The following is a 26,763-nucleotide window of genomic DNA, read 5'->3' as shown; positions in this document are numbered from 1 at the left end:
CGCTCTCTCACACAAAGCCTTTCTGTCTCAGACAAAGTCAGTCTATTGTGGACAGGGTGGGCACGGCTTACAGACACAGGGGGGGCTGAATTTAACCCCTCACACTCAAGTGATTCTTGGTTAAAACTACAGATGGATGGCTTCTTAATTGGAAAACGCTTACATCATTAGCTGAGGTCTGGGTGAAAAAGTGGACTTCAGTGCTTCAGGGTTAGTACACCAAACAAAAAGAAAAAAAGACCATTCACAGTTCATAATATCAATTTATTTAAAATATATTCCCACAAAATGCCCAATATGTTATCACTTCATAAAAATATACAGTGAAAATGTACATCACAGTGGCAATAACCTGTGAACACTGGCATAACATTTTCAAACACTGAAATAATAATTACATTGTGGTTGCTTTTTGAGGTAAAATGTACTAATTACCCAAAGAACATGCTCTAAAATGCTAAAGTGTATGAGTGTGCATCTTTTTCAGTGTATGTCCGTCTCAAGCTTTCCTCAAAGAAACCACATACAAGAGACATATCCATAACAGAACATGAATTTAGTGTACATACACGTGCGTTTTGTGTGTATATTTCTGTGCATATCTATGGATAAATGCCCAATACCCGCTCATACCCATCTCTGCTTCATCTCCCAGGCCCTTCCACTGATCCAGTCCCTAGTTCGGCTAACAGTGGATCGCTCTGCTCCCAGGACCAAACACAGCCTGGCCAGCTTGGGCCGGTTTCTCTCCAGGTAGACCTGGGTGTCCCTCTGCAGCTGGTCCAGGGCCATGGGCCTGCTTTCATCCAGGGACACCTCCGCACTCAGCATGGGGTTGAAGCGGAAGTAAACATCTGGGGCCAGCAGGTCGTCCAGCAGGGTGTGGACCCCCTCAGTGTCGGTGGCGCTGCTGATTAGGTTGCTGATTTTGGCCCTCAAGCTGGTAGAGGTGGCGGGACCCCTCTTTACATTGTCATAGCGACCAGTGCCAAGTGACAGCACACACTGGAAGGGCTGGTTTGGCCACAACAGACGGCTCTCATTCACAGCCAGGGCGCAGGGGTTGTTGAGGATAATGCCTCCATCCTTCAGAAAGACACAGAAACAAGTCACTTGCTATGGGGCAAGCATTTTATTCAATTTTATCCAACTCTGACCCATACAGCACAAAATAAAAAGCAGTGCTCCTTTAGTCTCCTGATTCTGATTCCCCTGTTTAGTTGACCATCTGGTACGTAAACAAATCTACTCTAAATCACTGTAAGTCACTGTCTCCCAAAAAGTGAATGGAGTGCTACTGTAGAGTGGAAAAGGCTTTGGGCTTTGGTGCTAATTTATGCTTCAGTTGTGTTGAGGCACTTTGAGGCGTGAACATACATCTTAATAAGATCTGATCAGCTTCATTAGTAACCTTGGCATCAAAATATCTAGTGACGATGAGTCTTGATGTCACTTCTACTCCACTGTGAGCCAAAAAAGCAAACAGCAATGTCTCTTTAGTATCCAGATTTTGATTTTATGTTGATTTATCAAGCCGGTATAAATGATCAAACAAGTGCATTCTCATACCTCGAAGGCAGAGATTATTGTATTTCCCACCTGGTGGACATCACTTTGTAGTGTGAACTCCTGGAAGTAGCCTGGAGCAGCTGAAGATGCTCGTACTGCCTGCCACATCTGGTAGCCAGAGCCTCCTGCGTAGCGGCTGAGGCAGCCTGGAGTGTGGTTGTAGTTACGGAAGACGAAGGCCTTTGGACTTTTGCCCCAGTTCACCACTGCGCTGACTGCGGAAACCTAACCAGATACCAACAATAACAACAATCTGTTGAAGTACAGAGGGATCAGACTATATGTGGCTTTGTGTTTAACACATAAATTGCTGCTATCTGTAGTTTGACCACAAGGGGCACTACAGCCATTCTAGCTTCATCAACCAAAAAAATATTACATTACAGCTATAGGGCTGATGGTGACTCTGATCATAAAATGAAACATGTTAGTCAAGGGTCCTTACCTTGGGGCTTAGCTCATCTCTGGCTGTTTTAATTAGTACTCTTTCACCCAACTTCTCGCTGTAAAACAAATGAGATTACATTGAGGGCAGAATGAATTACTGGCTGGAGTAATGATTCAAACCTCTTCACTGAAGTACTTGTGAAGTGTTTCTGTGATCTATTATGTGCATACCGTAGTATCATCTCCCAGGTCTCTGTGTTATAGTAGGAGTGACTCCAACCCATCTTCACGGTGCCGACCAGCGGGTTCTGCCGGAACACATCAGAACCAAAACGGCGGTACATTTCTTCACACTCGGCAAGAGAGAAACGGGCCAGACCCAGCATGAAGGCTAGAACAGCACCTTTTATAAATACAGGCAGAGAAAAAAGTAGAACAAGCAGACATGAGACATTTAGGCTGTGAAGCACGGAGCTGTGTATAAGGGTGCCTTATAATTTATGTTAATCCTGCTTGGTCTCCTCTATCCGGTTGTACCTCACCTGTGCTCACTCCACAGATGTAGTCAAACAACTGGTGGATGTGCTTGCCTGTCTCAGCCTCCAGCAGCTTCAACACCTGCAGAGGAACCACACCTCTAGAAAAGGAATATACAAAATTGTAAAGGAAAAAAGCAAACGGTAGATGGATAATAAAGGCTTGAAGAACCTGCTTTAGGTTTAACATTGGATTGTTGCCATGGTTATAAATGCATTTACAGAGGATTTAGACTGTCTTAATTGGAGCGCTACATGCAGCTTGTACTCTGCATAAGTTTCTCTCCAAGTTACCTTGTACCACCACCGTCAATTGACAGCACCCTTATTCCACGACCTTTGACTGGATGAATGAAGCCAATCAGAGCCAAAGTTTCCCTGATGGCACTCTGAAGATTTTCATTGTCTCTATAGCTGCGCCGTTTTTTCAACAGTGTAACTGCAGTTTTCTCCTGGAAACACAGAGACAACTTTAAATAATTCACTGCATTCTGCATATATAAATGCAGAATGTTTCACTCTCTAACATACCTGCCACAGCAAAGCTTTGCATGATGGGTAGCGGATAAGATGTTCATTGAGAGCCTCCACACAGGCAGTCAGAGCTTCTGGAGACAAGGCCTGACCCAGACTGCCAATCATCCCATGTGTCTCTTCTTGTGCTTGCCTGCTATTTAAGACAAGCTAAAAACACAGAAACATGTATTAGTTATCATATCTGGGTTACTTTTAAGTGCTTTATCCTTCTCAAGTGCACTTTTTACAGTCTTTAGTCTTTTGTTAGGCAGGGTACCTGAAATCAGACCACACTTTTTCCAGTGTACAAAACACAGAGTAAATAATGAGATTGATGAAGTTATTATATTTAATTTATGTATTAATATCATTATGTTGATTGCAGTCAGTTTTTATCTTGAATTTAGTAAAGGTGAATTAATCAAATTCTTCTAGTAATTGTTGCTGCTGTCAGTATTGACCAATTAATGTAACCTTGCTTATATTTAGTGTATCTCACCCTTCTCTTAAATGTGGTCTTGAGAGAAGCCGCGGCAGGTTTGGGCTGATCAGGCTGGACCCAGGTGCCAAGGTTTAAATAGCCACCCAGCAGGTTAGGGATGGCACTGGTGGGATGTCGAAGGCAGTCCATAAAGGATACAGTCTTCAGTTCCTGGGTGGTAGCAGAACGACGGTCCATCGCTATTGCAGCATTTCCATCCATTCCATCCCCCAAAGCACCTGGGCCCTTGAAATAGTTATTGATGTGAGTGGCCATTTGGAAGTAGCTCTCTCCAAAATCTGTTGTGTGGCTGCTGGTGTGGAAGAGGCCCCTGGAATTCGTGCTGAGATGTTCCTGTTTCAGTTTTAACGGGACTGCTTGAGTTTTTGAGGCAGATTGTGCTGAAAAATGTTCTTGGTGAGCCCTACTGTTCTCCACAGCAAAATGCTCTTTATGTTTTCGATCTTGACCAGGTCCATCCGCAACTTTGGCACCAAAGTATCTATTGATGTGCCTTGCAAAGTAAAGGTAGCTCTCTTCCCAGTTACTGGAGATATTGTTGCTTTTCACTGTTGCTTGGTTAGCATTCATTTTTGAGTTTTCAGAGTGACTTGTTGGCATTCTTCTCCTCTGCCTCCTGATTGTCCGTCTGTCACTGGACAATTTTCCCAAAGTCTTGTGAATCTGGACTTCTTTGGCAGGACCCCGGGAAAAAACTGAGTTGATGTGATTGGCAACATAACTATAGCTTTCTCCGAATCTTGTTGCCAGAGAGCTGATGTGAAATAGCTGCAGTCCAGGATACACATGGAGTGAAGTACTTGTATCTGGCTGGGCTTCTGAGGTCTCTTGTTTGTCTTTGCACTTCAAGGTAAGTGTGTCCTCAAGTGGTCGTCTCTCTCTAGCTGCCCTTTGATTTTGACTGCGTCTCTGTAACCTGCCAAGATGTTCTGGAGTTGTGACAACAAGGTTGACATTCCCGGCAAGAGGGACAATAGGTATGTCCTTTCCTTTGAAATAAATATTAATGTGTCTCGATAGTCGATTAAATGATTGACCAAGACGTTCTCCCAGTGACCTCAAGTGAAAAGTGCTCTGTGCATCCTGAACGATCCCAATGGGGGCCTCCGCTCTGAGTGTGTCTCTATTGGAGGATGAATAAAAACGAACAGCCCTGAGAGGTTTCATTTCTAGGGTACCATGTCTGAGGAAGTGACCAGATGTACAGTCTCTATTACTGTGTTTAAACTTAGTATTTGTGAACACGGCTATCCTTGTGCAACTTGAAGCACGAGGCGAAGACAGGACTGAATATCTGTGGTGGTTCAGGGCAAAGGGCGTTTTAGCCAGACGAGGGAAGTTTCTGAGAATACTTATGAGGTGCTTGATTTTGCAGTACAATCGTAGCGTCCTTCCATCCAAGGAATGTGAAAGTAGGTTGGTGCTAAGGTAGCGACCCATGCTTAACTGATGTAATGAGCAGTGACAGTCTAAGTAATATGTTTAACCCTGCATTGATTTAGGCTGTAGAGGCATCATCATCAGGTATCTAGGGAAATAAAGAAGACACAATTATTAATATTCCTTTCAAGGTCAAGAGACCATCAAACAAAACTCCATGCAAACAGTACTAAATTAAATTTCCATATGCTCATCCTAAATATAAGGTATGAAAAAACCTTCCATTCCTTGAAAAAAATGACAAAGTTTAAAGGACAATGATACAAAAAAGAAGCAAAAAAACAAATAACAAAACAAAGCCTATGCTCTGCACGTGGGCCCCCACCAACGTGACATATTAATATCTCTGTGGCATGACTGGTCATAGCAGAAGCACATTCTCACCAGTACAAACAGGTCACTCTCCTAGGGGAGGGTATGCTTTTATTAATCAAGGGGGATCACATTGTGTGTGTAAACACTGCGCGTCCTAAAACAGGACTGCACTTCCACTATATCCTAGTGTTGTGCCTCCTCGGAAATGTAACATGAGGCCTCTGAGCAAATGCATCAGTCTATATGGTCTGTAAAAATAGCTCTCTACCTTCTGTCGAAAGATCCGTGAGCAATGTGACACAGAAATTTGAGATGACAAGTGACTGTGTCCTAAGCTGCTCTTGTTTGGCTACATATATGAACATATACATATTAGTCAGTATTTTTTTTACTATAAAATTCACATAATCAAAACTATCATTGCATATATAATCATTAACTAAAGCAAAAAAAAAAAAAATTGAAAGCACTGACAAAGAGAGACAATCAGTTTAGGTGCATTATAGTCAAACATTTACTATGGCTGGTCTTCACATGAGTGAGGGAAGGTCATGCACTGATAGAGCTTGTAGCTAGCGTGTGGCTAAAGCTGCAGCTTGTTGGGCATACACATACAGTATATAAACACAGACACTGAACAAGTATGTACACACAGATCTACTTTATTGTATCTATTATTCTTTAATCTTATTTAATGTTTTACTGTAAAGACTTTTTGATGTGTAGGTATTTATGGAAATTCCTTTCTCTGATGTTAAATACGCTCCCTTGTCCTGGCAAACTGAATCTCCCCTATGGGAGTTCAGTAAAGGAACATCTTACTTCATCTTATCCTAGTCTCACCATGAAAGAAAATGTTGTGCTGAAAAAATATAGCAGACACAGTACCTAGTTCTTCTGTTTGCACTTCTTCTTTTACCAGCTGTCTGTCCTTTGATGTCCAGCACACCACTCCATACTGTCAGAAATGCTGTTCCTGCCGTGTTTTGATACTTAATTCTATCCTTGTTTTGTGCAGGGCCCTAATCCTATTGGCTGAGCTGGGCCGGGGGGTGGACGCACTTGCCCTCTGGCTGACCAATGCTTTGTAAGACCACACAGGCTTAAGATCATGTGTAGTCACGGCTGACGGCAAGAATGGAAGCACATGTCTAAAATTAGGGGAGGTGATAACTCAAGGGTCTCAGTGAGCTGAGGTTGGCCCTTCCCTTACGTCACTGCATGTCAAAACACACTTCCCTCCAATAACTGTGTAGGACAGAAAGGGTGTGAGTCTAACCAGTACTGTGATTCTCAGAAAGTGTGTGTACTTCACTGGGAACTCTGTATGTGACAACACATTTAATGATTATTCTTACATGGTTTACCAGAATACTCAAATGTACTGCATGTATGGAAGTCCTTTAATCATTACTAGTGTGCTAAGAGATACATGTACCCAACCTGGCACAAAATGTCTGTCCACTAAACTGAAATGGCTCTGCCCCATACCACAGAGATGTTTTGTAAACACCACTGTGTGTCACATGCATTACTCAGTCTTTGCCAAACACGTGCTGCTCTCATACTCTATCTGCTTTTCAGTGCTGTATGTATTGTAATGAAACATGTTCGTGACAACAGAGGCTCATGGGAGATTAGACAGGATTGAGTGTCTGTGTCTGTCTACCCAGCACTGACTCACATTCACAGTAATTTCAGTTTAGGATAGTAAATGACTTAACCCAGCTTTGGTTTTATAGTTGATTTTACTGTCAGATTGACTTAAATGGTGGCTTTCTTTATGCATCCATTTGTTAGCCTTATAAAGAAACCTCAACACTCAATGAATGCACCAATTATTATTTTCATGTCTCACAACCTCTGAGAAACAGTAACAATTTAACACTCACCGGAAACCATTGTTTTTAGAACTGCAGTGACATCTAGTGGCAGCTTCAGTAAGTAACAGCCAGATACAGTCAGTATCCACTGTCTAAACAATGTTACTCAACTACAATAAATCTCAAGGAAATTGAATCAGGTCAACTGGACTTAGTTATATGTCTACAAGACGTTTCACCCCATATCCAAGTGGCTTCATCAGTTCATGCTGTTCAGCTCAGGTATTTAACCTCAGTGGGTGTGTCCCCCAAGGTCTCTGATGTTGATGGCCCATGGGGCCCAGGGTGTGGCTCGTTAGTGCTCCATTGAGTTGTAACAACTGTTGTTGCAGTGGTTGGAGACACGAGGCCAGTTGTGAACGGTCGTTGTCAGAGGCGTATGAAGTCATTTGTGAGTGGCCTTTCCCCTTTGAGGCTGAGTTGTTGAATTCTCTTGGCAGAGATAAAAGGACAATATTGTAGATAGAAGATAGCTGGTGACATAAACCCCCTCCTCTGTTAAGAGAAGTTTTTTCCATCTTGACATAGATGGCTTCTTTTCCCCCTCTTTCAAACCATCTGCCTTCTCTGTCCAAAATGTGCACATTGCTGTTCTCAAAGGAGTGTGCCTTCTCCTTACGATGTAAATCGACAGCTGAATCCAGACCTGAGGAGTTAGCCCTTCTATGTTGGGCCATTTGTTTGTTCAGTGGTTGTTTGTTTCACCAATATAAAAGTCACAGTTTGCTGCACTGTATGGCATACACAATATTTCTTTTCTCTGTGTGTGGTATGCAGTCCTTGAGATGTAACAGTTTGGGACCGCACACCACACACAGAGAAAAGCAACATCGTGTATGCCATACAAACAGGTCAAGGCCATTCACAGTTGACTTCATGCGGCTCTGACGACGACTGTAACAACAGTTGTTACAACTCAATGGAGCACTAAGGAGCCACACCCTGGGTCCCATGGGCCATCAACGTCAGAGACGTTGGGGGACACACCCACTGAGGTTCAATACCTGAGCTCCCCACCAGTTAGTTGAACTACCAGTCTACTCTAGTGAACAGCATGAACTGAGGAAGCCACTTGCATAAGGGGCGAAATGTCTTCTAGACATATAACTAAGTCCAGTTGACCCCATTCAATTTCCGTGAGATGCCTATGACCTGGACAAATGAGAATATGCACAGATAACTACAATAAAATTACTGTATTTTACTTCCTTAAAGGCACCAGTTTGAGCGATGATTTTATCATGTTTAGGTGTGAAGTTTATTTGGTGTCAATTGTTTGTTCCCACATTCTCAACTTGTGCATTTTTTTTAATCACTGTTTAGTCAAATATTTTTCTTTATAGTTTACTTATGTGTTTTATCCCTGTGCAAATAACTAAACTGCACTAAATAAAGTCAGTGTATTCAATCTTGATGTTAAATGGAAAAGAAATATACAGCAAACAATTTTCATCAGGCAGTGTATATTGTCCTCCAGCAACAGAAGAATCTTCAAAGTTCATGGTAAAAGCCTAATACAGTACTGATCCAGTGCTTATTAATAATATATTTCATTACTTAACAAGATTCATTTTCTTTCTGACCCAGTGTCAATGTGTTTTCTTTACACAGCGTCCTGTTGTGCACTCGTCCCCACGTCCTGTCCACTTCAGCCGATTCCTGGCAAATATGGCGTAAGATTTGTCCATAAATGGCCTCACGGGTGACCACATCATGAAGCGACCCAACCAGCCAAGGCCCACTGCACCGTACATGACTGCAAATGCTGGAACCCCACGATGAACCTGTCAAAACCAGAGGACTTTAGCGGACAGGCAAAATACTACTTGTAACCTCACCCTGTATTACAGTCTAAAGGTATAATGAAGGCCTGAGGTGTCTCTATGGATAGCCGCTATCTTCTTCACATCTTCTTAGGACTGACACCCAGTCATAGTCTGCGTGTGGCTGGTTATTTTCAGAAAACACAAAGAGCAAAATCATGAATGAGTGCTAATGGGGAAGGCAGAGTGTTGACAATCAATCAGCCCGGCAAGATATTGTCAAACTACATACTGCCAAAATGGTACTTATGGTGACATATGCCAGTCTTTCAGTTTACTATGCTGATGGGGCTGCAGTGTACCTTATCCTTCTCGTCAATCACGTGCATCTCATCCATGGCCATCTCGTAGCTGACTCCCTTGTATTTTTCTCCATCATAATCCGGGAGGGAGATATCGATGAAGTCCACTTTCCCGGGCCGATTCTTCTGCAGATACTGGAGGAAACGGATCTCTGTCACACATATCGGACAGAGTCCATCGTACAGCACCTGCAACAGAACAGGTGACAGATCATAAAACCACACCATCCTTCATTTTTGAGTCAAGGTTCACACAAGACCGTCAAGGTGACCATAAAAGCGACAGATGGCAACAAGGAAAGTGGGTTTCCCTTTTGTAACTGAATACTTCAGTGCTTTTTGATGAGCAACTCTTTAATTTGAGACATGTTTCTGCATAAAACACAAACATAAACTGAAAACATTATATTTAATTGTACAGCACTGGTTCTGGAGGCCATTTTGTTCCCCCCCAAGATGGTGAAGTCATTTGAGTGGTAATTTTGGCTTACTGGTTAAGGACAGAGTCAAGATTAGGGTTAGGCATAAATTGGTTATGGCAACGATTAAGGCCATAGAGAATGAATGTAAATCATTTAGGCTGTGACTTCGCCATCCTAGGATCAGCCTGTCCAATGCAATTTCATGCAGCTATTAAAATAAACATATCTCGTGGCAATATGATCTTTGCTCACCCTGACACTTGCAGACTCAGTGGTGAAGGTCCGGTGCTGATGGGAGCAGTGGGCTGGTGTCACCCTTATCACAGCCTGTGGGTTATAACAAGCAGGCAATCCTCTGGCCAAAACTTTCAAAGAGGTCAAAGATATTCTCACTTTGGCCAACATCTGGAAATACAGCGAATCCACCACAACTGCGAACAAAGTGTAAATAGTCTTTACAGCAGCCACAGCAGGCTGAATGAAAAAGTAACGCCAGCTAATGTTAGATAACAACAACACTAGCTACACACCACGGCTGGTTACACAACTGGTTGAGTAACGTTACCACGCTGGAGGCTCACTAACGCTAATTCACAACAAACCACCGCCAGGAAACACTAACTACTATCATCAGGATGCATCCGCCTGCTTTGCTTTATGACATTTAGTCAACACAAGCTGTAAATTTAGGGTTTGGTAGCTTTATGGGTGCCGGTCACTTCGCTAACCTTAGTGTTGCTGCCTGCTGGTGTGTCATAACAGAGGAGAGAGTGGCTGAAGCTGCGAGATGTCTCACTCTGCTCGTGCTTCCGGATACCGAAGATACGTCATCGCGAAGTGTGGCGGGGCAAAAATGCTGCCTACAAATATTAATAACATTACTAAAATCGGGAGAAGAAGAAGAAAAAGGAGGTTGTAAATGCTATGAACATTCTGAGTAAAAAGAAGAAAATGAATGAATATCAGTGTAATTTCAACATCCATAAAAAAAAAAAAAAAAAAAAAAAATCCTAAATAATGGAAGCTGGAACAACTCACATTCTCAAGTTGTATGCTTTCTTGAAATGTAAATTCTGGCCATTAACTTCAGCATATCTTACAATATCATTCAACCATTTCTAAATTGAAACACCAGAAAAGGAAGAAAAAACAATTCTGTGATATACATGTGAAAAATATGAAATATATAAACGTTTTCTAATGAATCACTCAAGGCAGTGTATTTTGGTGTGTGACAGCCATTTCTACCTCATCAGTTGTTGGGAAAGTTCTTAAATGAACACGGAGTCACCAGAGTCAAAGCATTTGGATTTATTTCTCTCAGTACAATAGTACAGAGTTATCTGAAGAAAAAGTTGAGCATGTGAGTCTTTATGTGCATGATTGTTGTCCAGTCATACACGTCATTGTTGCTATGGAGACTCACCTTGGAGGGAAGTAAGATAAATGGGGTGCAGTGCAAGATGCTACAGTGCAAGATGCTACAGTGCAAGATGCTACAGTTGTGTTCTGTGGTGAGGGCAAACATGAACAACAAGAAGAAGATACATGAGAACACAATGTTTGAACATTGTGCATTGACACTCTGTTCTTTCTAATTTAGTATAAGATAAGAAGCACATTTTTCAGACATCAGTGTCGTACTTTTGTAATGATGTCTGTATCATTTTTTGAGACAGGTCTGCACAAGATAGCTGTGTTGATGCCCACTTTTAGAGTGGATTTTTTTTTTAGTGAGTGGTTCATCTTCTACAACATATACAATCTTAAGTCATGACAACAGATCCTTGAATGGTTCTTATGAAAAAAAAATGCTGAAAAACACAACAGTTAAAAATTTATATCTTCATCCCCAAAGACCTTAACATGAATCACAGTTCTCACATTCTATCTATCTATCTATCTATCTATCTATCTATCTATCTATCTATCTATCTATCTGTCTAATGTAGCCTTTGCCCTATGTACAGTACAGGCCAAAAGTTTGGACACACCTTCTCATTCAATGCGTTTTCTTTATTTTCATGACTATTTACATTGTAGATTCTCACTGAAGGAATCAAAACTATGAATGAACACATGTGGAGTTGTGTACTTAACAAAAAAAGGTGAAATAACTGAAAACATGTTTTATATTCTAGTTTCTTCAAAATAGCCACCCTTTGCTCTGATTACTGCTTTGCACACTCTTGGCATTCTCTGGATGAGCTTCAAGAGGTAGTCACATGAAATGGTTTTCCAACAGTCTTGAAGGAGTTCCCAGAGGTGTTTAGCACTTGTTGGCCCCTTTGCCTTCACTCTGCGGTCCAGCTCACCCCAAACCATCTCGATTGGGTTCAGGTCCGGTGACTGTGGAGGCCAGGTCATCTGCCGCAGCACTCCATCACTCTCCTTCTTGGTCAGATAGCCCTTACACAGCCTGGAGGTGTGTTTGGGGTCATTGTCCTGTTGAAAAATAAATGATCGTCCAACTAAACACAAACCGGATGGGATGGCATGTCGCTGCAGGATGCTGTGGTAGCCATGCTGGTTCAGTGTGCCTTCAATTTTGAATAAATCCCCAACAGTGTCACCAGCAAAACACCCCCACACCATCACACCTCCTCCTCCATGCTTCACAGTGGGAACCAGGCATGTGGAATCCATCCGTTCACCTTTTCTGCGTCTCACAAAGACACGGCGGTTGGAACCAAAGATCTCAAATTTGGGCTCATCAGACCAAAGCACAGATTTCCACTGGTCTAATGTCCATTCCTTGCATTTCTTGGCCCAAACAAATCTCCTCTGCTTGTTGCCACTCCTTAGCAGTGGTTTCCTAGCAGCTATTTGACCATGAAGGCCTGATTGGCGCAGTCTCCTCTCAACAGTTGTTCTAGAGATGGGTCTGCTGCTAGAACTCTGTGTGGCATTTATCTGGTCTCTGATCTGAGCTGCTGTTAACTTGCGATTTCTGAGGCTGGTGACTCGGATGAACTTCCTCAGAAGCACAGGTGACTCTTGGTCTTCCTTTCCTGGGTCGGTCCTCATGTGTGCCAGTTTCGTTGTAGCGCTTGATGGTTTTTTTGACTCCACTTGGGGACACATTTAAAGTTTTTGCAATTTTCCGGACTGACTGACCTTTATTTCTTAAAGTAATGATGGCCACTCATTTTTCTTTAGTTAGCTGATTGCTTCTTGCCAGAATATGAATTTTAACAGTTGTCCAATAGGGCTGTCGGCTGTGTAGTAACCTGACTTCTGCACAACACAACTGATGGTCCCAACCCCATTGATAAAGCAAGAAATTCCACTAATTAACCCTGATAAGGCACACCTGTGAAGTGAAAACCATTTCAGGTGACTACCTCTTGAAGCTCATCCAGAGAATGCCAAGAGTGTGCAAAGCAGTAATCAGAGCAAAGGGTGGCTATTTTGAAGAAACTAGAATATAAAACATGTTTTCAGTTATTTCACCTTTTTTTGTTAAGTACACAACTCCACATGTGTTCATTCATAGTTTTGATTCCTTCAGTTAGAATCTACAATGTAAATAGTCATGAAAATAAAGAAAACGCATTGAATGAGAAGGTGTGTCCAAACTTTTGGCCTGTACTGTATCTATGAATCTAAAACCACACACACACACACACACACACACACACACTATGGACTGACTTGCAAGGGACACATTGCCCAGTCTTGAAAAGAGATGAAAAAAGTTTTCAAAGTTTTTGTTTGACACCAAGATGTTAATGCCTGACTTTGTCTGGGATCAACTTTTGCTTTTTTAGTCTGCCTTGCCAAGATCACAATCACCAGCCAGGGTTACTGCTCCTTTTGTGTATGGCCACTCGTAGGCTGGTTATCAATAGAGGAGCAGGCTGAGCACACGTGATGAGATCAAAGACCTTGCAGCAGGGTCTTTCTGAGTGAGAGAGCCACAGCCTGGCACATCGATGTGCTGCAGAACTTGGACAATACTGGTTTAAGGACTGTGCCGAGGTGAGCTCTTAAAATACATATGCAGTATTTCCATGAGCATTTGCCATTATGTTATCATTACCACTGATGTAGCATTACCTTGAAAATACAGATTTGCTTGCAGTCTGATCACCTCTTTTAACACTTTGGTCTGTCCAGCCGGTGAAACAGACATGGCCCCTGCGGCAGCCGCCAATCTGGGCTACACCCCGCCTGACGGAGGCTGGGGTTGGGCTGTAGTCTTTGGTGCTTTCATCTGCATAGGCTTCTCCTATGCCTTTCCCAAGTCCCTAACCATCTACTTTAAGGCGATTCAAGAGTATTTTTCAGTTTCCTACAGTGAGATTGCATGGGTGTCCTCAATTATGCTTGCTGCCATGTATGCAGGAGGTAAGTGGCTCTTGTTCAAATTTCTTATCCCTGTGTCTTAGCAGATTAGTGTTGTAAACTGTTACACAAAATGAAAAGTGGCACCAAGAAGGCAGTGTATCTCTCTCCTATGTGCAGGACCTGTAAGCAGCATACTTGTCAATCGCTATGGCAGCAGACCTGTGGTTATGCTCGGCGGGCTCATGGTTGGGATTGCCATGGTGACTGCTTCTTTTGGAAAATCTATCATGCATATATATCTGTGTGTAGGAGTAATTGGAGGTAAATATTACTTTTGCTTGTTTTTCTTTTATAATTACCTTGTTACTGCTGAGGAAAATAAACCCTGAATGTTTATCACATTCATACTTTCTCTCAATTAATTGGAGGATTTAGATTCCCAGTAAGTTGCAGCTGCACTTTCGAATGTTTGTTTAATGTTGCCTAAGTTTGACTGGTTGGGGAATAAATCCTCCCTCTCACACAGGAGTAACGCTTTCAGGGCCAGTCCACTACAATCCTCTGTGTCCCTGTGTGGGGTCATCTCAAGTTAACTGTGCACTGGGTCAATATTTGCTGTGGTGAAATCTTAGTAATGCATCAGTGCTACGCAAAAAGACATTGTTATGAGCTCTAATGCACTTGCTAATAGACGAGGATTAGTGTTTGTCACTGTCTTATTTGGAAAGTCTACATATTGAATCCCTATCAAACCCAGTGAGTCCTTAGTTTCACCTTACAGTGCACAAACAACTGCACAAACAACCTGCTCAGACATTAATCTGAATCTGTAATCTGGTGTAAGCCATAGTGTAAGTAAGAGTAAGTAAGTTTCAAAACAACAGTACGTGTGAATAACTGCTTTTTTTGTTTTATGTTGACTCAACACATTTTACCACTGTATATGTAGAAGATAATGTCATGAGAAATAAGACAAAAAAAGTTGTACTTGAGAATTTGCTTGCAGCCAGACAACTCATTTTGTATAAGTTGATTTAATTCAAAACAAACTATTCTTTTATATTTAAGATTATAGTTTGGCAAAAAGTTTCTATAAAGACTTGATGAGTTCTTTATAATACCAGGAGGTATTTCTTCAGTGTATTTCTTTTTATGCTCCTGCCTTTGGTGTGTTTATTGTTCATATAGAGCTTTACAATTCATGTCAATGCACATTTTAGGTGACTTTTTAAAATCCTTAATCAGCTTATTATTGCTTATCTTGTGACCGGGTTTTCAGTAATCCAAGTCACTAAAAAATGTCACCCTGCTAAGTGCCTCTTCATAGTGGACATGGGGCTTTCCCTGCAGGGGTTGTCCAAGGCTAAACCCTTCATCAGCCTGAAAGACTGATGCAGCAGAGCTACAGGCTTTTCAGTTTGCTTATGGTGTGGCTTAAGGAATATGTTCATCCATCTGTGTCACACATTCAAAAGTAGTGCAGGGCAAAGATGATCTTCTGAATGCTTTTTAAAAAATAATAACACTGACAGGGAATTTGGACAAGATTTACACTAAAGTTGAAATGCAGTGTTCTGGCAGACAATTCCTTCCAGGCGGTGTATGAGACTGATCAATACCCAAATTATTTTGCTAAAGCAGTTGCTATTAATTTTTTTTTCTTGTTATCTGCACAAAAGATTCTTTTTCCAGATAATGTAATTATTTGTCTCTATTATTTGCTATAAAACTTTATCTAACCTAGAAAGAAATCATGTAAAAGTTTGATACAATACAATAAAATACAAACAGCTTTATTAATCCCACTAGGCGCAATTTGTTTGCCAAATAAGACAAAAGGTCACATACAAAGCTTTCAGAAATGTTTTCTTGTCAATACACACGCAGCGGCCACTTTATCAGGTCCACCTGTACAGTATAATACAATCCAATACAACTGTTGTGCCATAAAGTTTACTTTTCTGATGCCTGTAATGCTCAGGTTTTCTTTTGACACAGTAATAGAGGTGTTCATTCAATTCTATGTTTGGCATTGAGCTCATAGTTAGTGCAGCTGTTGGACTGGACTGCATTTCATTGAGAGGTGTTTCCAATATTCTGTGCCCCCTCATGTTTATAAATTGGGGGGACAAAAAAATAGAAACACCTCTCAATGTAATGTAGCCAAGTAAAAGGCCGTTGCAAACTACAACCTCAGTAATAAACACTAAATTAAATTTACACTTGAACATTATAAACTTTCTTAAAAGGTATAATTTATGGCAGAGCTGCATTAGATTGTACAGGTGGACCTAATGAAGTGGCCGCTGAGTGTATTCATTATATTCATAAAGTGTTAATTAAGAATAATGCTGTTCCAACAGGTTTTGGCCTTGCCTTCAACCTGCAGCCTGCCCTAACTATCATAGGTACTTACTTCCATGTTAAAAGGCCACTGGCGAATGGGCTGGCCATGACCGGCAGCCCAGTTTTCCTCTCCACTCTTGCTCCTCTCAATCAGTTTCTATTGGACTCTTTTGGCTGGAGAGGGAGCTTCCTCATTTTGGGATCCTTTACTTTGAACTGTTGTGTAGCTGGTGCACTAATGAGGCCAGTCCACAAACAGATAAAACCCAAACCTAACGCTGAACCACCCAAGTCAAATGGACCAGCTCATGAGAAAGCTGCTACTGAGGATACTCATGCACAGTCAGCTGGCCTGCTCGCTGAACAAGAGCAAAGCAGGAGCAGTAGGAGTCAGGGCTGCGCCAGCAAATTTGTAGATTGGTCACTTTTCAGACATCGAGGCTTCATGATCTACCTCGTTGGTAATGTGATCATGTTTTTTGGCTTTTTTGCACCAGTGGTTTTTCTGGCTCCATATGCCAAGCATCAAGGGATCGATGAATATTCAGCTGCTTTCCTGCTCTCTATTTTGGCCTTGGTGGACATGTTTGTTAGACCAGGAACTGGTCTCATAGCCAACACCAAGTGGATTAGACCCAGGATCCAGTATTTTTTCAGTTTAGCAGTTGCATACAATGGTGTATGCCACCTTTTATGCCCACTGGTACCTGGATATGTGGGGCTGGTTCTTTATGCTGTCTTTTTTGGTGTGGCTTTTGGTATGGTCTCTTCGCTGCTCTTTGAAGTTCTCATGGATCTAGTCGGAGCTCATCGCTTCTCCACTGCAGTTGGACTTTGCACCATAATCGAGTGTGGCCCTGTGCTTCTTGGACCTCCAATTTCAGGTTAGTAAACTTACAACTTCATGGAAATTGTGAGTTTTCATTTGAGGTACACATATAACTTGAAAATTCAAGAATCTCTAGGTTGCTTTCTTACTACTTGAGCAATGAAGTTAACATGCATCCACTGTTTTCATCCTCTCAGGGGCACTGGTTGATATTTACGGGGACTACAAATACATGTACTATGCATGTGGTGTGATGATGCTGGTGCCTGGCATTTTCTTCCTCATCATGCATTATTACAACTACAAGAAGCTCGACGAGGAGGAGAGGAAGAGGCAGAGTGAAGCCATGAGGATGAGGAGTGGACTGAGCGTGAGGGTGGAGGGAGAGGAGGAACATGTCAAAATGAGCCAGGTTGATGAGACAGCAGATGAGGCAGATGGCTGAACCTGCTGACCGTCATTTCATTCTAATGAGTGTGTGAGAGACGATGCTGCGTGGGCATTACTAGAGGACATACTGTATTCTGGCTATGATTGATTAAAACAATTTTATATTTAGGACTTGAACTGCTGGATTGTTTGGACTGGTTATATTTTCTGGCACATATCTGTAGATCAACATTTGGTATTTTTAATGGGTATTTTATACGTGTAGTTATTCTTACATTATGAGACAGCCGTGTGTGGCCTTGGAATACAAATCATCCAAAAATTCCCTGTTCATTCAGTGATATTATTGCTATGGCTATATATATATATATATATATTGATGTGATTCCTGCTTGCTGCTTCAGAATAAGTGGAACTGTCCTGAGGGGCCGGTGCAAAATAATGAGTCAAAATCTACAACATACTGAACCAGGCTTGAAAGAGGGGAATGGGTGTATGCTGTACGGGTTAATGCCATCTTTTCACCACTAGATGGCATTAAACACTATCATGAAAGATGTCAAACTGCCACCACACTACACAAAAACAACAGGCCATTTCATTGAAGTAATTTGGCCTTTAGAGTACAATGTGTCACACACCATGTAATCTCACTTTTTCTGGCATAAAGGGTACCCAAGTAAATTTTTATTTATTTATTTATTTTTTGTATTTCCCATAATCGAGCGTTTGTTTTGTGTATTTTATATACATCCAAATGTGCAGGGCAACATCCAACATATACAGTAGGCGTATTACAGAAAATAATCCGTGTGTGTATTATAAAGAACCTAATAGCCTTTAAGATGACTATGTACAAAGATTCTGGTTTGTTACAGAAAATATCTGACTGCAACTGTTGTGTTTGTAATTCCACCAAACACAGAGGAGTATTTACAAACGATCACATGTTAGGTCACATGATTACATGGCACAGAGGTCTCAGATGAGACCATCCTTTTTAAAATATTATATGAGCCTTGAGCAAATCCAGTATGAAATCCAGTACATGGGACAGCCATTTCAGAAAAGAACAAAGCTATTATTATAGATCTTCAAATGATCCCACCTCATCATGTACCTGTAAGGCACATATTGATCCCCTGTTCCACATGGCAGGAAAATTGCTCATCTGAGGCAATCGATAAGTTTATTTATAATAACCTTTGATATCATTAATAGAGGAGCAGACAAACAGTGTAAGCTGGGAGCAGTCTTCTTTTGCCAGTTCTGCCTTTATTTTCAGCTTGAATTAAGCCTCAATGATTTGCTAAAGGTTCCTAGAAATGCAGGTGTTATTATTTGCATGTACGGGCAAAATGGATGATTGGTAAAAAAGAAAAAGAAAAAAAAAAAAAAACAGGTTATCTGAACTGTCCTGATGGCATTTCCAGAGAAGTTCAGTGGGCGGGCACAAGCTGAGAAAGTGAGGGCCTCCAATTAGTGGCAGCTGTGTATCATCTCCTCACTGAACAGCTTGAACGTAATCACTGTGATGAACTGGGACTGATGTCTGTAAATCTGACTTTAATTGAGACCCAGAAGATTGAAACCAGGCAGCTCCGCATTCAATCCCTTTGATAGCCATACAGTGCGAGCTGCGCTAAAGAAATGAAGGGTTGTATAAAAAAAAAAAAGTAAAGGCAAAATTCAAATAAAAAAATTAAATAAAGATTAAAAAAAGTCAGCACATTTTCAGCAAGCATTCATATTATAAAATAATCTGCCATATCAATCTATGCACTGTACTGATTATGGTGGAAGATCATTATCCTGCATCTAAAGACACTGGACCACGTTATATCCTAATGAGATTACTGACTCTATCGAGGGAACTAACTGGGCACACACTTTTTGAGTTCACTTTCCATTTGGCGTCACTGTTTAAAGTTTATGAAGCCACCGTGGACCCATTTAGTCGGCGCTCCAGCAGTGAATCACTTTCAATTTAAACAATTGCTCCTGCAACTTCTGTTTTAACTTCATGGTTGGGATTTCTGAAAAGTAGGGGAGTGATACTGTCTTTTTAATCCAACATGCTTGTTAATAATCTCTTCTAATCGTCTTTATCCACAGCAGCAGAACTAATCTGTCTTCACAGTGTTTACACTCTGAGGGAAGGCCACGTCATGTGAAGACCAGAGACTTGAGACTTTATTTCCAGCCCTGTGGATGGAACTATTAACTCTGATACACTGCTGGTTTGAGATGCACATGGAAAGCCAGGGCATCTAACATGGATATGTGGGGGATGTTGAGTTATACTAGCAGACAGAAAAGCAATTGCCATGTCAATCTATCCAAGGAGCTTTCAAGGACTCAATCACCCTGCTCAGAGACTAGAGACACTGAGCTCTATGCTGTGTTGTAGTTGATCTTTGTCTTCATGTGAACACTGCATCTGGCTAAAATAGGGCACGGGAGCATTCCCCTGCTCTTCGGTCAATATCAGTGATCTCTGAAAAACAATGGGCATAATATAGAAAGTGTTTCTATATATAGCGTGTTATAGTGTTAAGTTCATTTTCATCAGCGCCAGAGGTTTACGTTTGAGTTTCCTCAATAAAACATCTGAATGTAGAGCGTGTAGGAGGGAGAGCAAGAGATGTGTAGAATTTGTTTTACCTCCAACAATCCCTAGAGGGCAGGCTACATCAGTTATCCAGATGGAAGAGAACTGTTCAACAAAGCACACAGATGGCTGGTTAAAATAGATACTGTTCATTTTGAAGTAGAAAGATGTCAAGAGCTATAAGCTGTGTACTGTACCGGGGGTGTTATAAACTGGCTGTTTGTCAAATACATCACAGGAGCATGATATTGTAAGAGTAAACCTCAACAACATTAATTTTGGATGCTCACCAATTTCAGCATAAATCCCTCTTTCTACTGTAAATGTCCTTACCAGAGAGAGGCAGTTTGATATTCTGGGCTCTAGGCTAGGCAAATTGTGCTACTGCTAGCACAGGACATCTGGCTTCCTTCTGGAATGCAAATGGGACCAAATAGAGCCCTTATGAAGGAGCCCGTTTTTGAACTCAGACAAAAGAGGAACTTAAACCCCCAAACTACTCAATTATGACTAACACTTGTTAAAGAAATTGAGAAGCAAAGCTAAAGGGCTTAATGAGATTATGTTACCCATAATTAACAAACTGTGAAACACAGTTCCCCAAACTGAGAACAGTGTATCTTTTTTTTGTCTGCCGTTAAGTCTAAGAATGTGTGAATTATCATCCGCACACACATTTACCCCACTTTTCAGAGTTGACAATACAGAGCCCCTGACCAATATCCTTAATCTGCCACTCAAAATACATTTAGCCTTTGTGAGAACAAATGCGTGTCTCGGAAACACTGGTTGCGGAGTCTCTCTGCAGCCTATTAGAACCATTGTTCCTCTTTATCTGGCAAACACAGACAACCACTAAAGCTTGCATGTCTGGGAACGGTGGAGCTGTTGTGCACATATTATGGGAAGACTCCGTGGATTGCCCCATGGATTATAATCTATCCCCCGAATACGACACTCAATTATATTGTTATATATACAGCACATGTAAGCAAATTTAATTGAAGCTGAAGAAGTGAATGCCACGATAAACCAGTATAATATACACAGGCGCACATTGTGCACACATGCCCTCAGACAGATGCAATCTACAGCATCAGCGTGGTAAAAAACTAAGTGGGTTGTGTTATCAGTCTATCAGGGCCGTGTCACCGAGCGACCAATTTGTCCTGCGAGATAACGTTGTAAGATTTCCCTGAATTCCTCAGACTTAATTTGGAAAATCGTATTGAATCTAAGATAGTTCCCAATGCCCATTTGAGATAGCCATTCCAGTGTCATGTCCTTAGGGATCGACACCCAAGCCTTGGCTGAGACTGAAAGCACGACAGAGAGACTGGGCATGGAAAAGGGAGAAGAGCAGAAATAATTATGAGAGCAACTGAGGCGTATCGGCTTCTCCTTGCCTCAAAATGAAAAGCAGGATGGAACATGATGGCACAAATCAACGGCAAGCCCATGTACCCGTCTCAGTCATAACATCTGTGTAATTACATATCAGGAACCTTGTAATACTGGGATTCTGTTACCAAACTGTGTCATCTTCACATTTCTGGCTTGGACACAGAATGATTAAATGTATCATTACTGTGAGATGATACCTAGTAGATGAACAGGAAATTTCCATGGATGACACTGACAACAGTAGCCATCATGACCTCCCTTGGAATTTGGGAGGTTTTTGTGAAAAATGTATTTTCGCATAGCAAAGTCAACTATACCATTTTTTTTTTTTTTTTTGTCTGCTTTTTGTGCTAAAAAAGATCTTCAAGTACACTGGCAATTAGAATGGTGAATGAGCGCTGCACCGTCTGAAGTGAGCCGATGTCCTCAGAGGGTCTTTGTGTTTCAAGGGCAGTCTCCAGAGTCTCAGACAGACATGATGAGGCTGTTGACTGTAACAGCTGCCTCTCCAAGCCCGCCAAAGGTGTGTGATTAAGTTCCCATTCTTTTCCTAAAGAGAGGTGGAGCCATTTAGAAAACCATAAACTGTATGGGGAAGCCAATAAAAACTCTTGAAATTGGACTGAATGGGCTTTCTCAGAAAGACAAAAAGGATAATCTCAAGAGGGATACATGGTGTTTTTTCCTTCAGCTATACTTGTGGAGAAGGAAGAAGACAGATATACACGGGTAATAACCACACAGGCAGAAGATACATGAAATGAAACCCCCATGAAATCTTTGACAAACATAATACATTTCCAAATACTGTTTTTAATAATTCATTTAATTAATTCATCCAAGTTGGCCTGCTGTAAACAAAAACCTGGCTACTGAGCAGCAGCTTGTACTCAAAACCAGACTGTGAGCACCACTTCTTTCAAAATCCAAAAATGCTTCTCATTCACAGTGACAGAATATTGGGAGTTATTTTTGATGTTGTTTAAAATTGAATGGGAGCGAATGTCACAAACCAAACTATTAAAGTTCTCACTCAGTTTTGTTTTGTTTTTTTGCATTTCACTCCTTCTAAAAAATAACTGCAATAAAATATCTTTAAATGGTTCAAAAGTAGTTCTGCTTTATTTCATGGAGTTCAAAATACCATTCACATGTCTCAGCACATTCACACTATAATAAATAAAATAACACTGTATTGAGCTGACTGCATATGTTCCAAACACATTGGATCCTAATTTTATCTTATGTCTGATGTTGAACAACAGATTCTGCATCAGTTCACAAGTCATACTCGTGTTAATTTTCCCCCCTGAAATGAATCCAGACACTCCTATTTGCCAAGGAAGACAAATCAATTCCAGATCAACCTTAAATTGCTTACCAGAGCATTTGATTATCAAAGTCTTGTTGGTAGCGCAATATGCAAAAAGGCTCCAATGGAGCCTGAAGTAAGAATTGCAAATGCAAATAACTTTTTCCTCATTTATATAGGTAGATTAAGCCCATAAGAATTATTCTGATGGTGATTTTCATTGAGATTTGAGAACAGAGGCACTGAGGTCTGGCTAACTTTATATTAACAGAGAATAGTATGCATGATCACCTGAGGGAGCTGCTGCTGCTGCAACAAACTCAAACTGAATACAAACCACATAACTCACAAGTTACCTCCTGCGCAGCCAATCAAGTTTAATATATTGTAATGTATTCATAAGGTGGGTCAGTGGTGGTGGATTGGCCCTGCAGCAGGAAGTTTTTTTTTCTTTTTTTTTTTAACAGGAAAGCTAATAAACAAATCGTCTGTCTCTTCCTTTACTACCTGTTGAAATCTTTTCAGTCCCTGATCTAATACTAAAATATGTGCAACTTAAATTACTCATTGAGACACAATTTTTTGCAGTCCAATCAATGAAGCCAGATTCTCTTAGTGCACACCTCATAAGCAAGCTTATCACAAAAGGTTTCAGAGGAGCACATAAATAAATAAATAAAGACATCCAATTTTAATTTAAAAAGAAGACCAAAAAGAAAAGCTAATAATTTTAAGCGATGCATCCAGGGTGTGTGTACGTGTATGTGTGTGTGTGTGTGTGTGTGTGTGTGTGTGTGTGTGTGTGTGTCAGTGTCTGTATATGCATATGAATGAACTGGAGAGCAATGGCAGGTCAGGTTGGTTGGCTCTGAAACCCCTCCAGCAGGTGAGGATGGGATAATAGTTTGTACAGTACAGCTCTGGTAGATTTCAGGCCGCATTACATAGATGAGACTTAAATACTGAAATGGTGTCTGTATCCCTGAAACGGGCGGTGATCTGTCACGTAATAATGTCATCGTTAGTCATGTCATAAGCAGTGTTGACCACTGATTTTGAAACATTAAAACCAGCTTCTGTTGCAGCTGAACAAACAGCTTATGTAAACAAGCAAATACGCAAAATATACACAAAAGACCAAAATTAACCTCATCAATGCAGAGTGAAGAGCATGATTGCAAGCACAGGCAGCATTATACAATACCAAAGTACCACGTTTCAAAAAGCAGCCCTCTCAGCTGTCTAAATAGGATGATTGCTGCTGGTCTGAAGGGTCCTTCAGTGAGACGAGTTTCAGAGTTAAAAAAAAAAAAAAAAAGAGGGAGGGAGGAAGGGAGAGACAGAGAGAGAGAGAGAGAGAGAGAGAGAGAGAGAGAGAGAGAGAGAGAGAGAGAGAGAGCACATGTGGGAGGTGCCAAACTGAACATCTCTGATTAACTTGTTTGGTCGGCTGTGCAGGGATCCTGAGGTTTGTGTGTGTGTGTATGCAGGTTTATGCATGGATGTGTGTGTGCGCGTGTGTGTGTGTAAGAATGCAACTATCCAGCTTTATTGATTCAGTAAAATGAGTGATAAGCAATGTTTTCTTTAAAGTCTGGCTCTGGATACAGCAGCAATGCCCAAGGCCAGGATGCCAGAGAAAGATTGCCAGTCAAGGGAGGCCATCTTTTGTAGCAAGAATAGGCTCATCCTTATTAGCCTTTAACAATGAGACAATCTAATTATCTCCAAATGTAATTGCCTAGTACGGATCTAATAGCAGCCATTTATCAGTTAATAGGTGCAGATATTAACTGAGGCAGACTCCTTAAATTATCAGATGTTTTTGGCCACTATGTCTCTGGCCAGAGCACAAGATCTTCTCTCACACAATTCAATTATTATTGTTATTTTTCTTTATTGGCGAAGCAAGAAGTAAATACCTAACAAGCAATTTAACAAATATGGACATTACATGACATCACCTGCACACATGCAATAGCACAGTGGGACAACCATTATATTAAACACAGACTATGGCATTCGTGTAAAGGATGAGTTGGTGTGGTAAACCACTGTGTAGGAAAGAGAAAAGAACGTGAAAAAGAAAAGAACAAGAGAAAAAGAAAAAAGAATCCAAACTAAAACAACTTGACAGCTTTTCCCCCCCTCCTCTTCCCTCCACCCCCCCCACCCACCCTCTCCCCCATCCCTTAGCCTTAATGATCATATCTCTATATTATATATTTTACAGTTGGAGAAAAGGAGAAGAAAAAAACCCAAACATTTTGACAAATGGGATAAAGAGAAGAAAGCATAACATGTAAATACACACAATATGTGAATTTCCCCATTGTGGGATAAATAAAAGACATATCTTAATACTCTTAATAAATACATACAATATAAGGTAAATGTAACAATAGAAATACAAAATAAATGGGGGTTTTGTATGGGACAGGAAGAGGGTTAAATGATATTATGTAATAATGGTAGTAATAACAATTAGACCAGTCTTACATAATACATAATTCAGTAATGTGGCTGCTTCTTTCTTGCATTTGTAACAACATGGAAGTGGATCAGTGAAAGGAGTGGGAAAGCTCTTGCAGGCCGTTAGTGGATATCAGGTTCACATACAGCATGCGATCTTTGGTGTTGATATTTTAAAGAAATGCTTTAATGAATACACCTATCTCACTTTTCTCGCCTGGTTCACCTGCATTATGAAAATGAAGGAGCGCTCCTGTCCCTTGTGCCTGATCCAGCTCTCCGTGTCATGGATTAGCATGCTCATTAAAGCTCACGTCCGTTCTGTCTTGAGCAATTGTCTTCCTCTCATCAACCTCCACATGAACTCAAGTATCAAACACGGGGAAAAGCGGTTCATGACATTGACTTTAATTTGATTAGCCAATTATTTTCTGCAAACAGGAATTCTACAGGGGGATCGCTCTCTTTAACATATGTGTATGATACAAACTATTCCTCTGCAAACGTTTCTTCTCAAAAAAAAAAAAAAAAAAGAAACATATTATCTCGAGGGAACCGAAAACATTTTATTTCTGAAAAAGGTCAAAGTTGTTTTATAATACTGTACTGTCATAACTCTGCTGTAATCACTGAAAGTTCTCTTGAAATAGCCGTGTAAAATACAGCAGAGAGAGGAAAAGAGGGAGACTCCAAACATCCATATGTTGTTTTCTGCTGATGATTTATGGCAATAGCACACAATAGATGATAGGACCATAGACTTATCAATAATGCATAAGATAGTAAGAGAAATGACAGGCACTCTCCTCGTAGGTTCTCTCCAGAAGCAAGCCATAAATTTGCAGGGCAATAATAATGACTCTTCTCAGGGAAATAAAGGCCACCCTCTGCTCCCCATAGTCATAAACCTGACTCACTCTTCCATTGGTTGGAAGAAAAATGCTTCCTCTCCCACCACACAGGAGTCATACACAGGAGGTACTTCAACCAGCCAACTTGATATGCAATCATCTCTCTTTACAGAGGAAAGAATACAATTTCTGGTTTTATATTAGCTATTTTCCTATTATGCCTGTGGAGGTGGGGAGGAAAAGTGAGCACCGTCACATTGAAATGAAGTTCACTTGAACAGCTCAGGAAAAATACTCATAACCTACTGCAGTCTTGTGCTTTGATGTATTATAATGAAATGCATTTAAAAAAAAAACTGTTTAAGAGACAGGGTTATCATTTGCCTATCTTGGGCAAGAAAACTCAGTGTCCTTTTCGTCTGAAGCAGATTTTTCACTTTGTCCCCTTTGCATTGTCAATCAGCCAAGATGGTTGAACTCCCAGAAAAAAAACAAATTGATCATCACTCGCAGAGTCGATGGTAAACACAGGGCCAGATTAACCAACCACAGGGGCTCCAGGC

General features: G+C 41.0%; 3 protein-coding genes across 5 annotated transcripts; 1 reads left to right on the top strand and 2 right to left on the bottom strand.

Moving 5' to 3' along the window:
* Positions 1 to 243: 243 nt before the first annotated feature.
* LOC115361605 (calcium-independent phospholipase A2-gamma-like) lies at positions 244 to 10,552 on the bottom strand. Of its 3 annotated transcripts, none has more exons than XM_030055086.1 (12): positions 10,424 to 10,552; positions 9,948 to 10,022; positions 9,274 to 9,462; positions 7,158 to 8,932; positions 3,508 to 5,038; positions 3,024 to 3,176; positions 2,787 to 2,944; positions 2,499 to 2,593; positions 2,188 to 2,359; positions 2,015 to 2,072; positions 1,600 to 1,794; positions 244 to 1,086 (listed from the first exon to the last, which is right to left on the bottom strand). In XM_030055086.1, the coding sequence occupies exons 5-12, from the start codon at positions 4,948 to 4,950 to the stop codon at positions 628 to 630; spliced, it is 2,733 nt and encodes a 910-aa protein (XP_029910946.1). In that variant the 5' UTR covers positions 4,951 to 5,038; positions 7,158 to 8,932; positions 9,274 to 9,462; positions 9,948 to 10,022; positions 10,424 to 10,552; the 3' UTR covers positions 244 to 627. The 3 variants fall into 3 exon arrangements, with proteins under 3 accessions (XP_029910946.1, XP_029910945.1, XP_029910944.1); XM_030055085.1 differs by having other exon boundaries at positions 6,154 to 8,932; positions 9,948 to 10,126; positions 10,424 to 10,540; XM_030055084.1 differs by having other exon boundaries at positions 9,948 to 10,126; positions 10,424 to 10,540.
* Positions 8,738 to 10,100, bottom strand: LOC115361411 (uncharacterized protein At5g50100, chloroplastic-like). Its single transcript, XM_030054778.1, has 3 exons — positions 9,948 to 10,100; positions 9,274 to 9,462; positions 8,738 to 8,932 (listed from the first exon to the last, which is right to left on the bottom strand). Exons 1-3 carry the CDS (start codon positions 10,098 to 10,100, stop codon positions 8,738 to 8,740), a joined length of 537 nt encoding a protein of 178 aa, XP_029910638.1.
* A 2,993-nt stretch (positions 10,553 to 13,545) lies between the features above and the next one.
* On the top strand, positions 13,546 to 18,394 carry slc16a7 (solute carrier family 16 member 7). Its single transcript, XM_030055728.1, has 5 exons — positions 13,546 to 13,676; positions 13,815 to 14,045; positions 14,163 to 14,306; positions 16,349 to 17,215; positions 17,358 to 18,394. Exons 2-5 carry the CDS (start codon positions 13,829 to 13,831, stop codon positions 17,603 to 17,605), a joined length of 1,476 nt encoding a protein of 491 aa, XP_029911588.1. The 5' UTR covers positions 13,546 to 13,676; positions 13,815 to 13,828; the 3' UTR covers positions 17,606 to 18,394.
* The last annotated feature ends 8,369 nt before the right edge of the window (positions 18,395 to 26,763 follow it).

Source organism: Myripristis murdjan, chromosome 7 (assembly GCF_902150065.1).
Source record: "Myripristis murdjan chromosome 7, fMyrMur1.1, whole genome shotgun sequence".
Taxonomy (NCBI): Eukaryota; Metazoa; Chordata; class Actinopteri; order Holocentriformes; family Holocentridae; genus Myripristis; species Myripristis murdjan.
The sequence above is the reverse complement of the archived record's forward strand: the minus strand, read 5'-3'. Positions and strand labels throughout refer to the sequence as shown.

What these genes read in the sequence shown, in the direction of transcription:
- slc16a7 (XM_030055728.1), top strand. Translation starts at nt 13,829, where the DNA reads ATGGCCCCTGCGGCAGCCGCCAATCTGGGCTACACCCCGCCTGACGGA. An exon ending in TGCTGCCATGTATGCAGGAG is followed by an intron (nt 14,046 to 14,162) that starts GTAAGTGGCTCT and finishes TCCTATGTGCAG; the next exon opens with GACCTGTAAGCAGCATACTT. An exon ending in TCTTGGACCTCCAATTTCAG is followed by an intron (nt 17,216 to 17,357) that starts GTTAGTAAACTT and finishes TCATCCTCTCAG; the next exon opens with GGGCACTGGTTGATATTTAC.
- LOC115361605 (XM_030055086.1), bottom strand. Translation starts at nt 4,950, where the DNA reads ATGGGTCGCTACCTTAGCACCAACCTACTTTCACATTCCTTGGATGGA. An exon ending in AGACCACATTTAAGAGAAGG is followed by an intron (nt 3,177 to 3,507) that starts GTGAGATACACT and finishes CTGTGTTTTTAG; the next exon opens with CTTGTCTTAAATAGCAGGCA. An exon ending in GCAAAGCTTTGCTGTGGCAG is followed by an intron (nt 2,945 to 3,023) that starts GTATGTTAGAGA and finishes CTGTGTTTCCAG; the next exon opens with GAGAAAACTGCAGTTACACT.
- LOC115361411 (XM_030054778.1), bottom strand. Translation starts at nt 10,100, where the DNA reads ATGTTGGCCAAAGTGAGAATATCTTTGACCTCTTTGAAAGTTTTGGCC. An exon ending in CTGAGTCTGCAAGTGTCAGG is followed by an intron (nt 9,463 to 9,947) that starts GTGAGCAAAGAT and finishes GTTCTGTTGCAG; the next exon opens with GTGCTGTACGATGGACTCTG. An exon ending in TGATTGACGAGAAGGATAAG is followed by an intron (nt 8,933 to 9,273) that starts GTACACTGCAGC and finishes TGGTTTTGACAG; the next exon opens with GTTCATCGTGGGGTTCCAGC.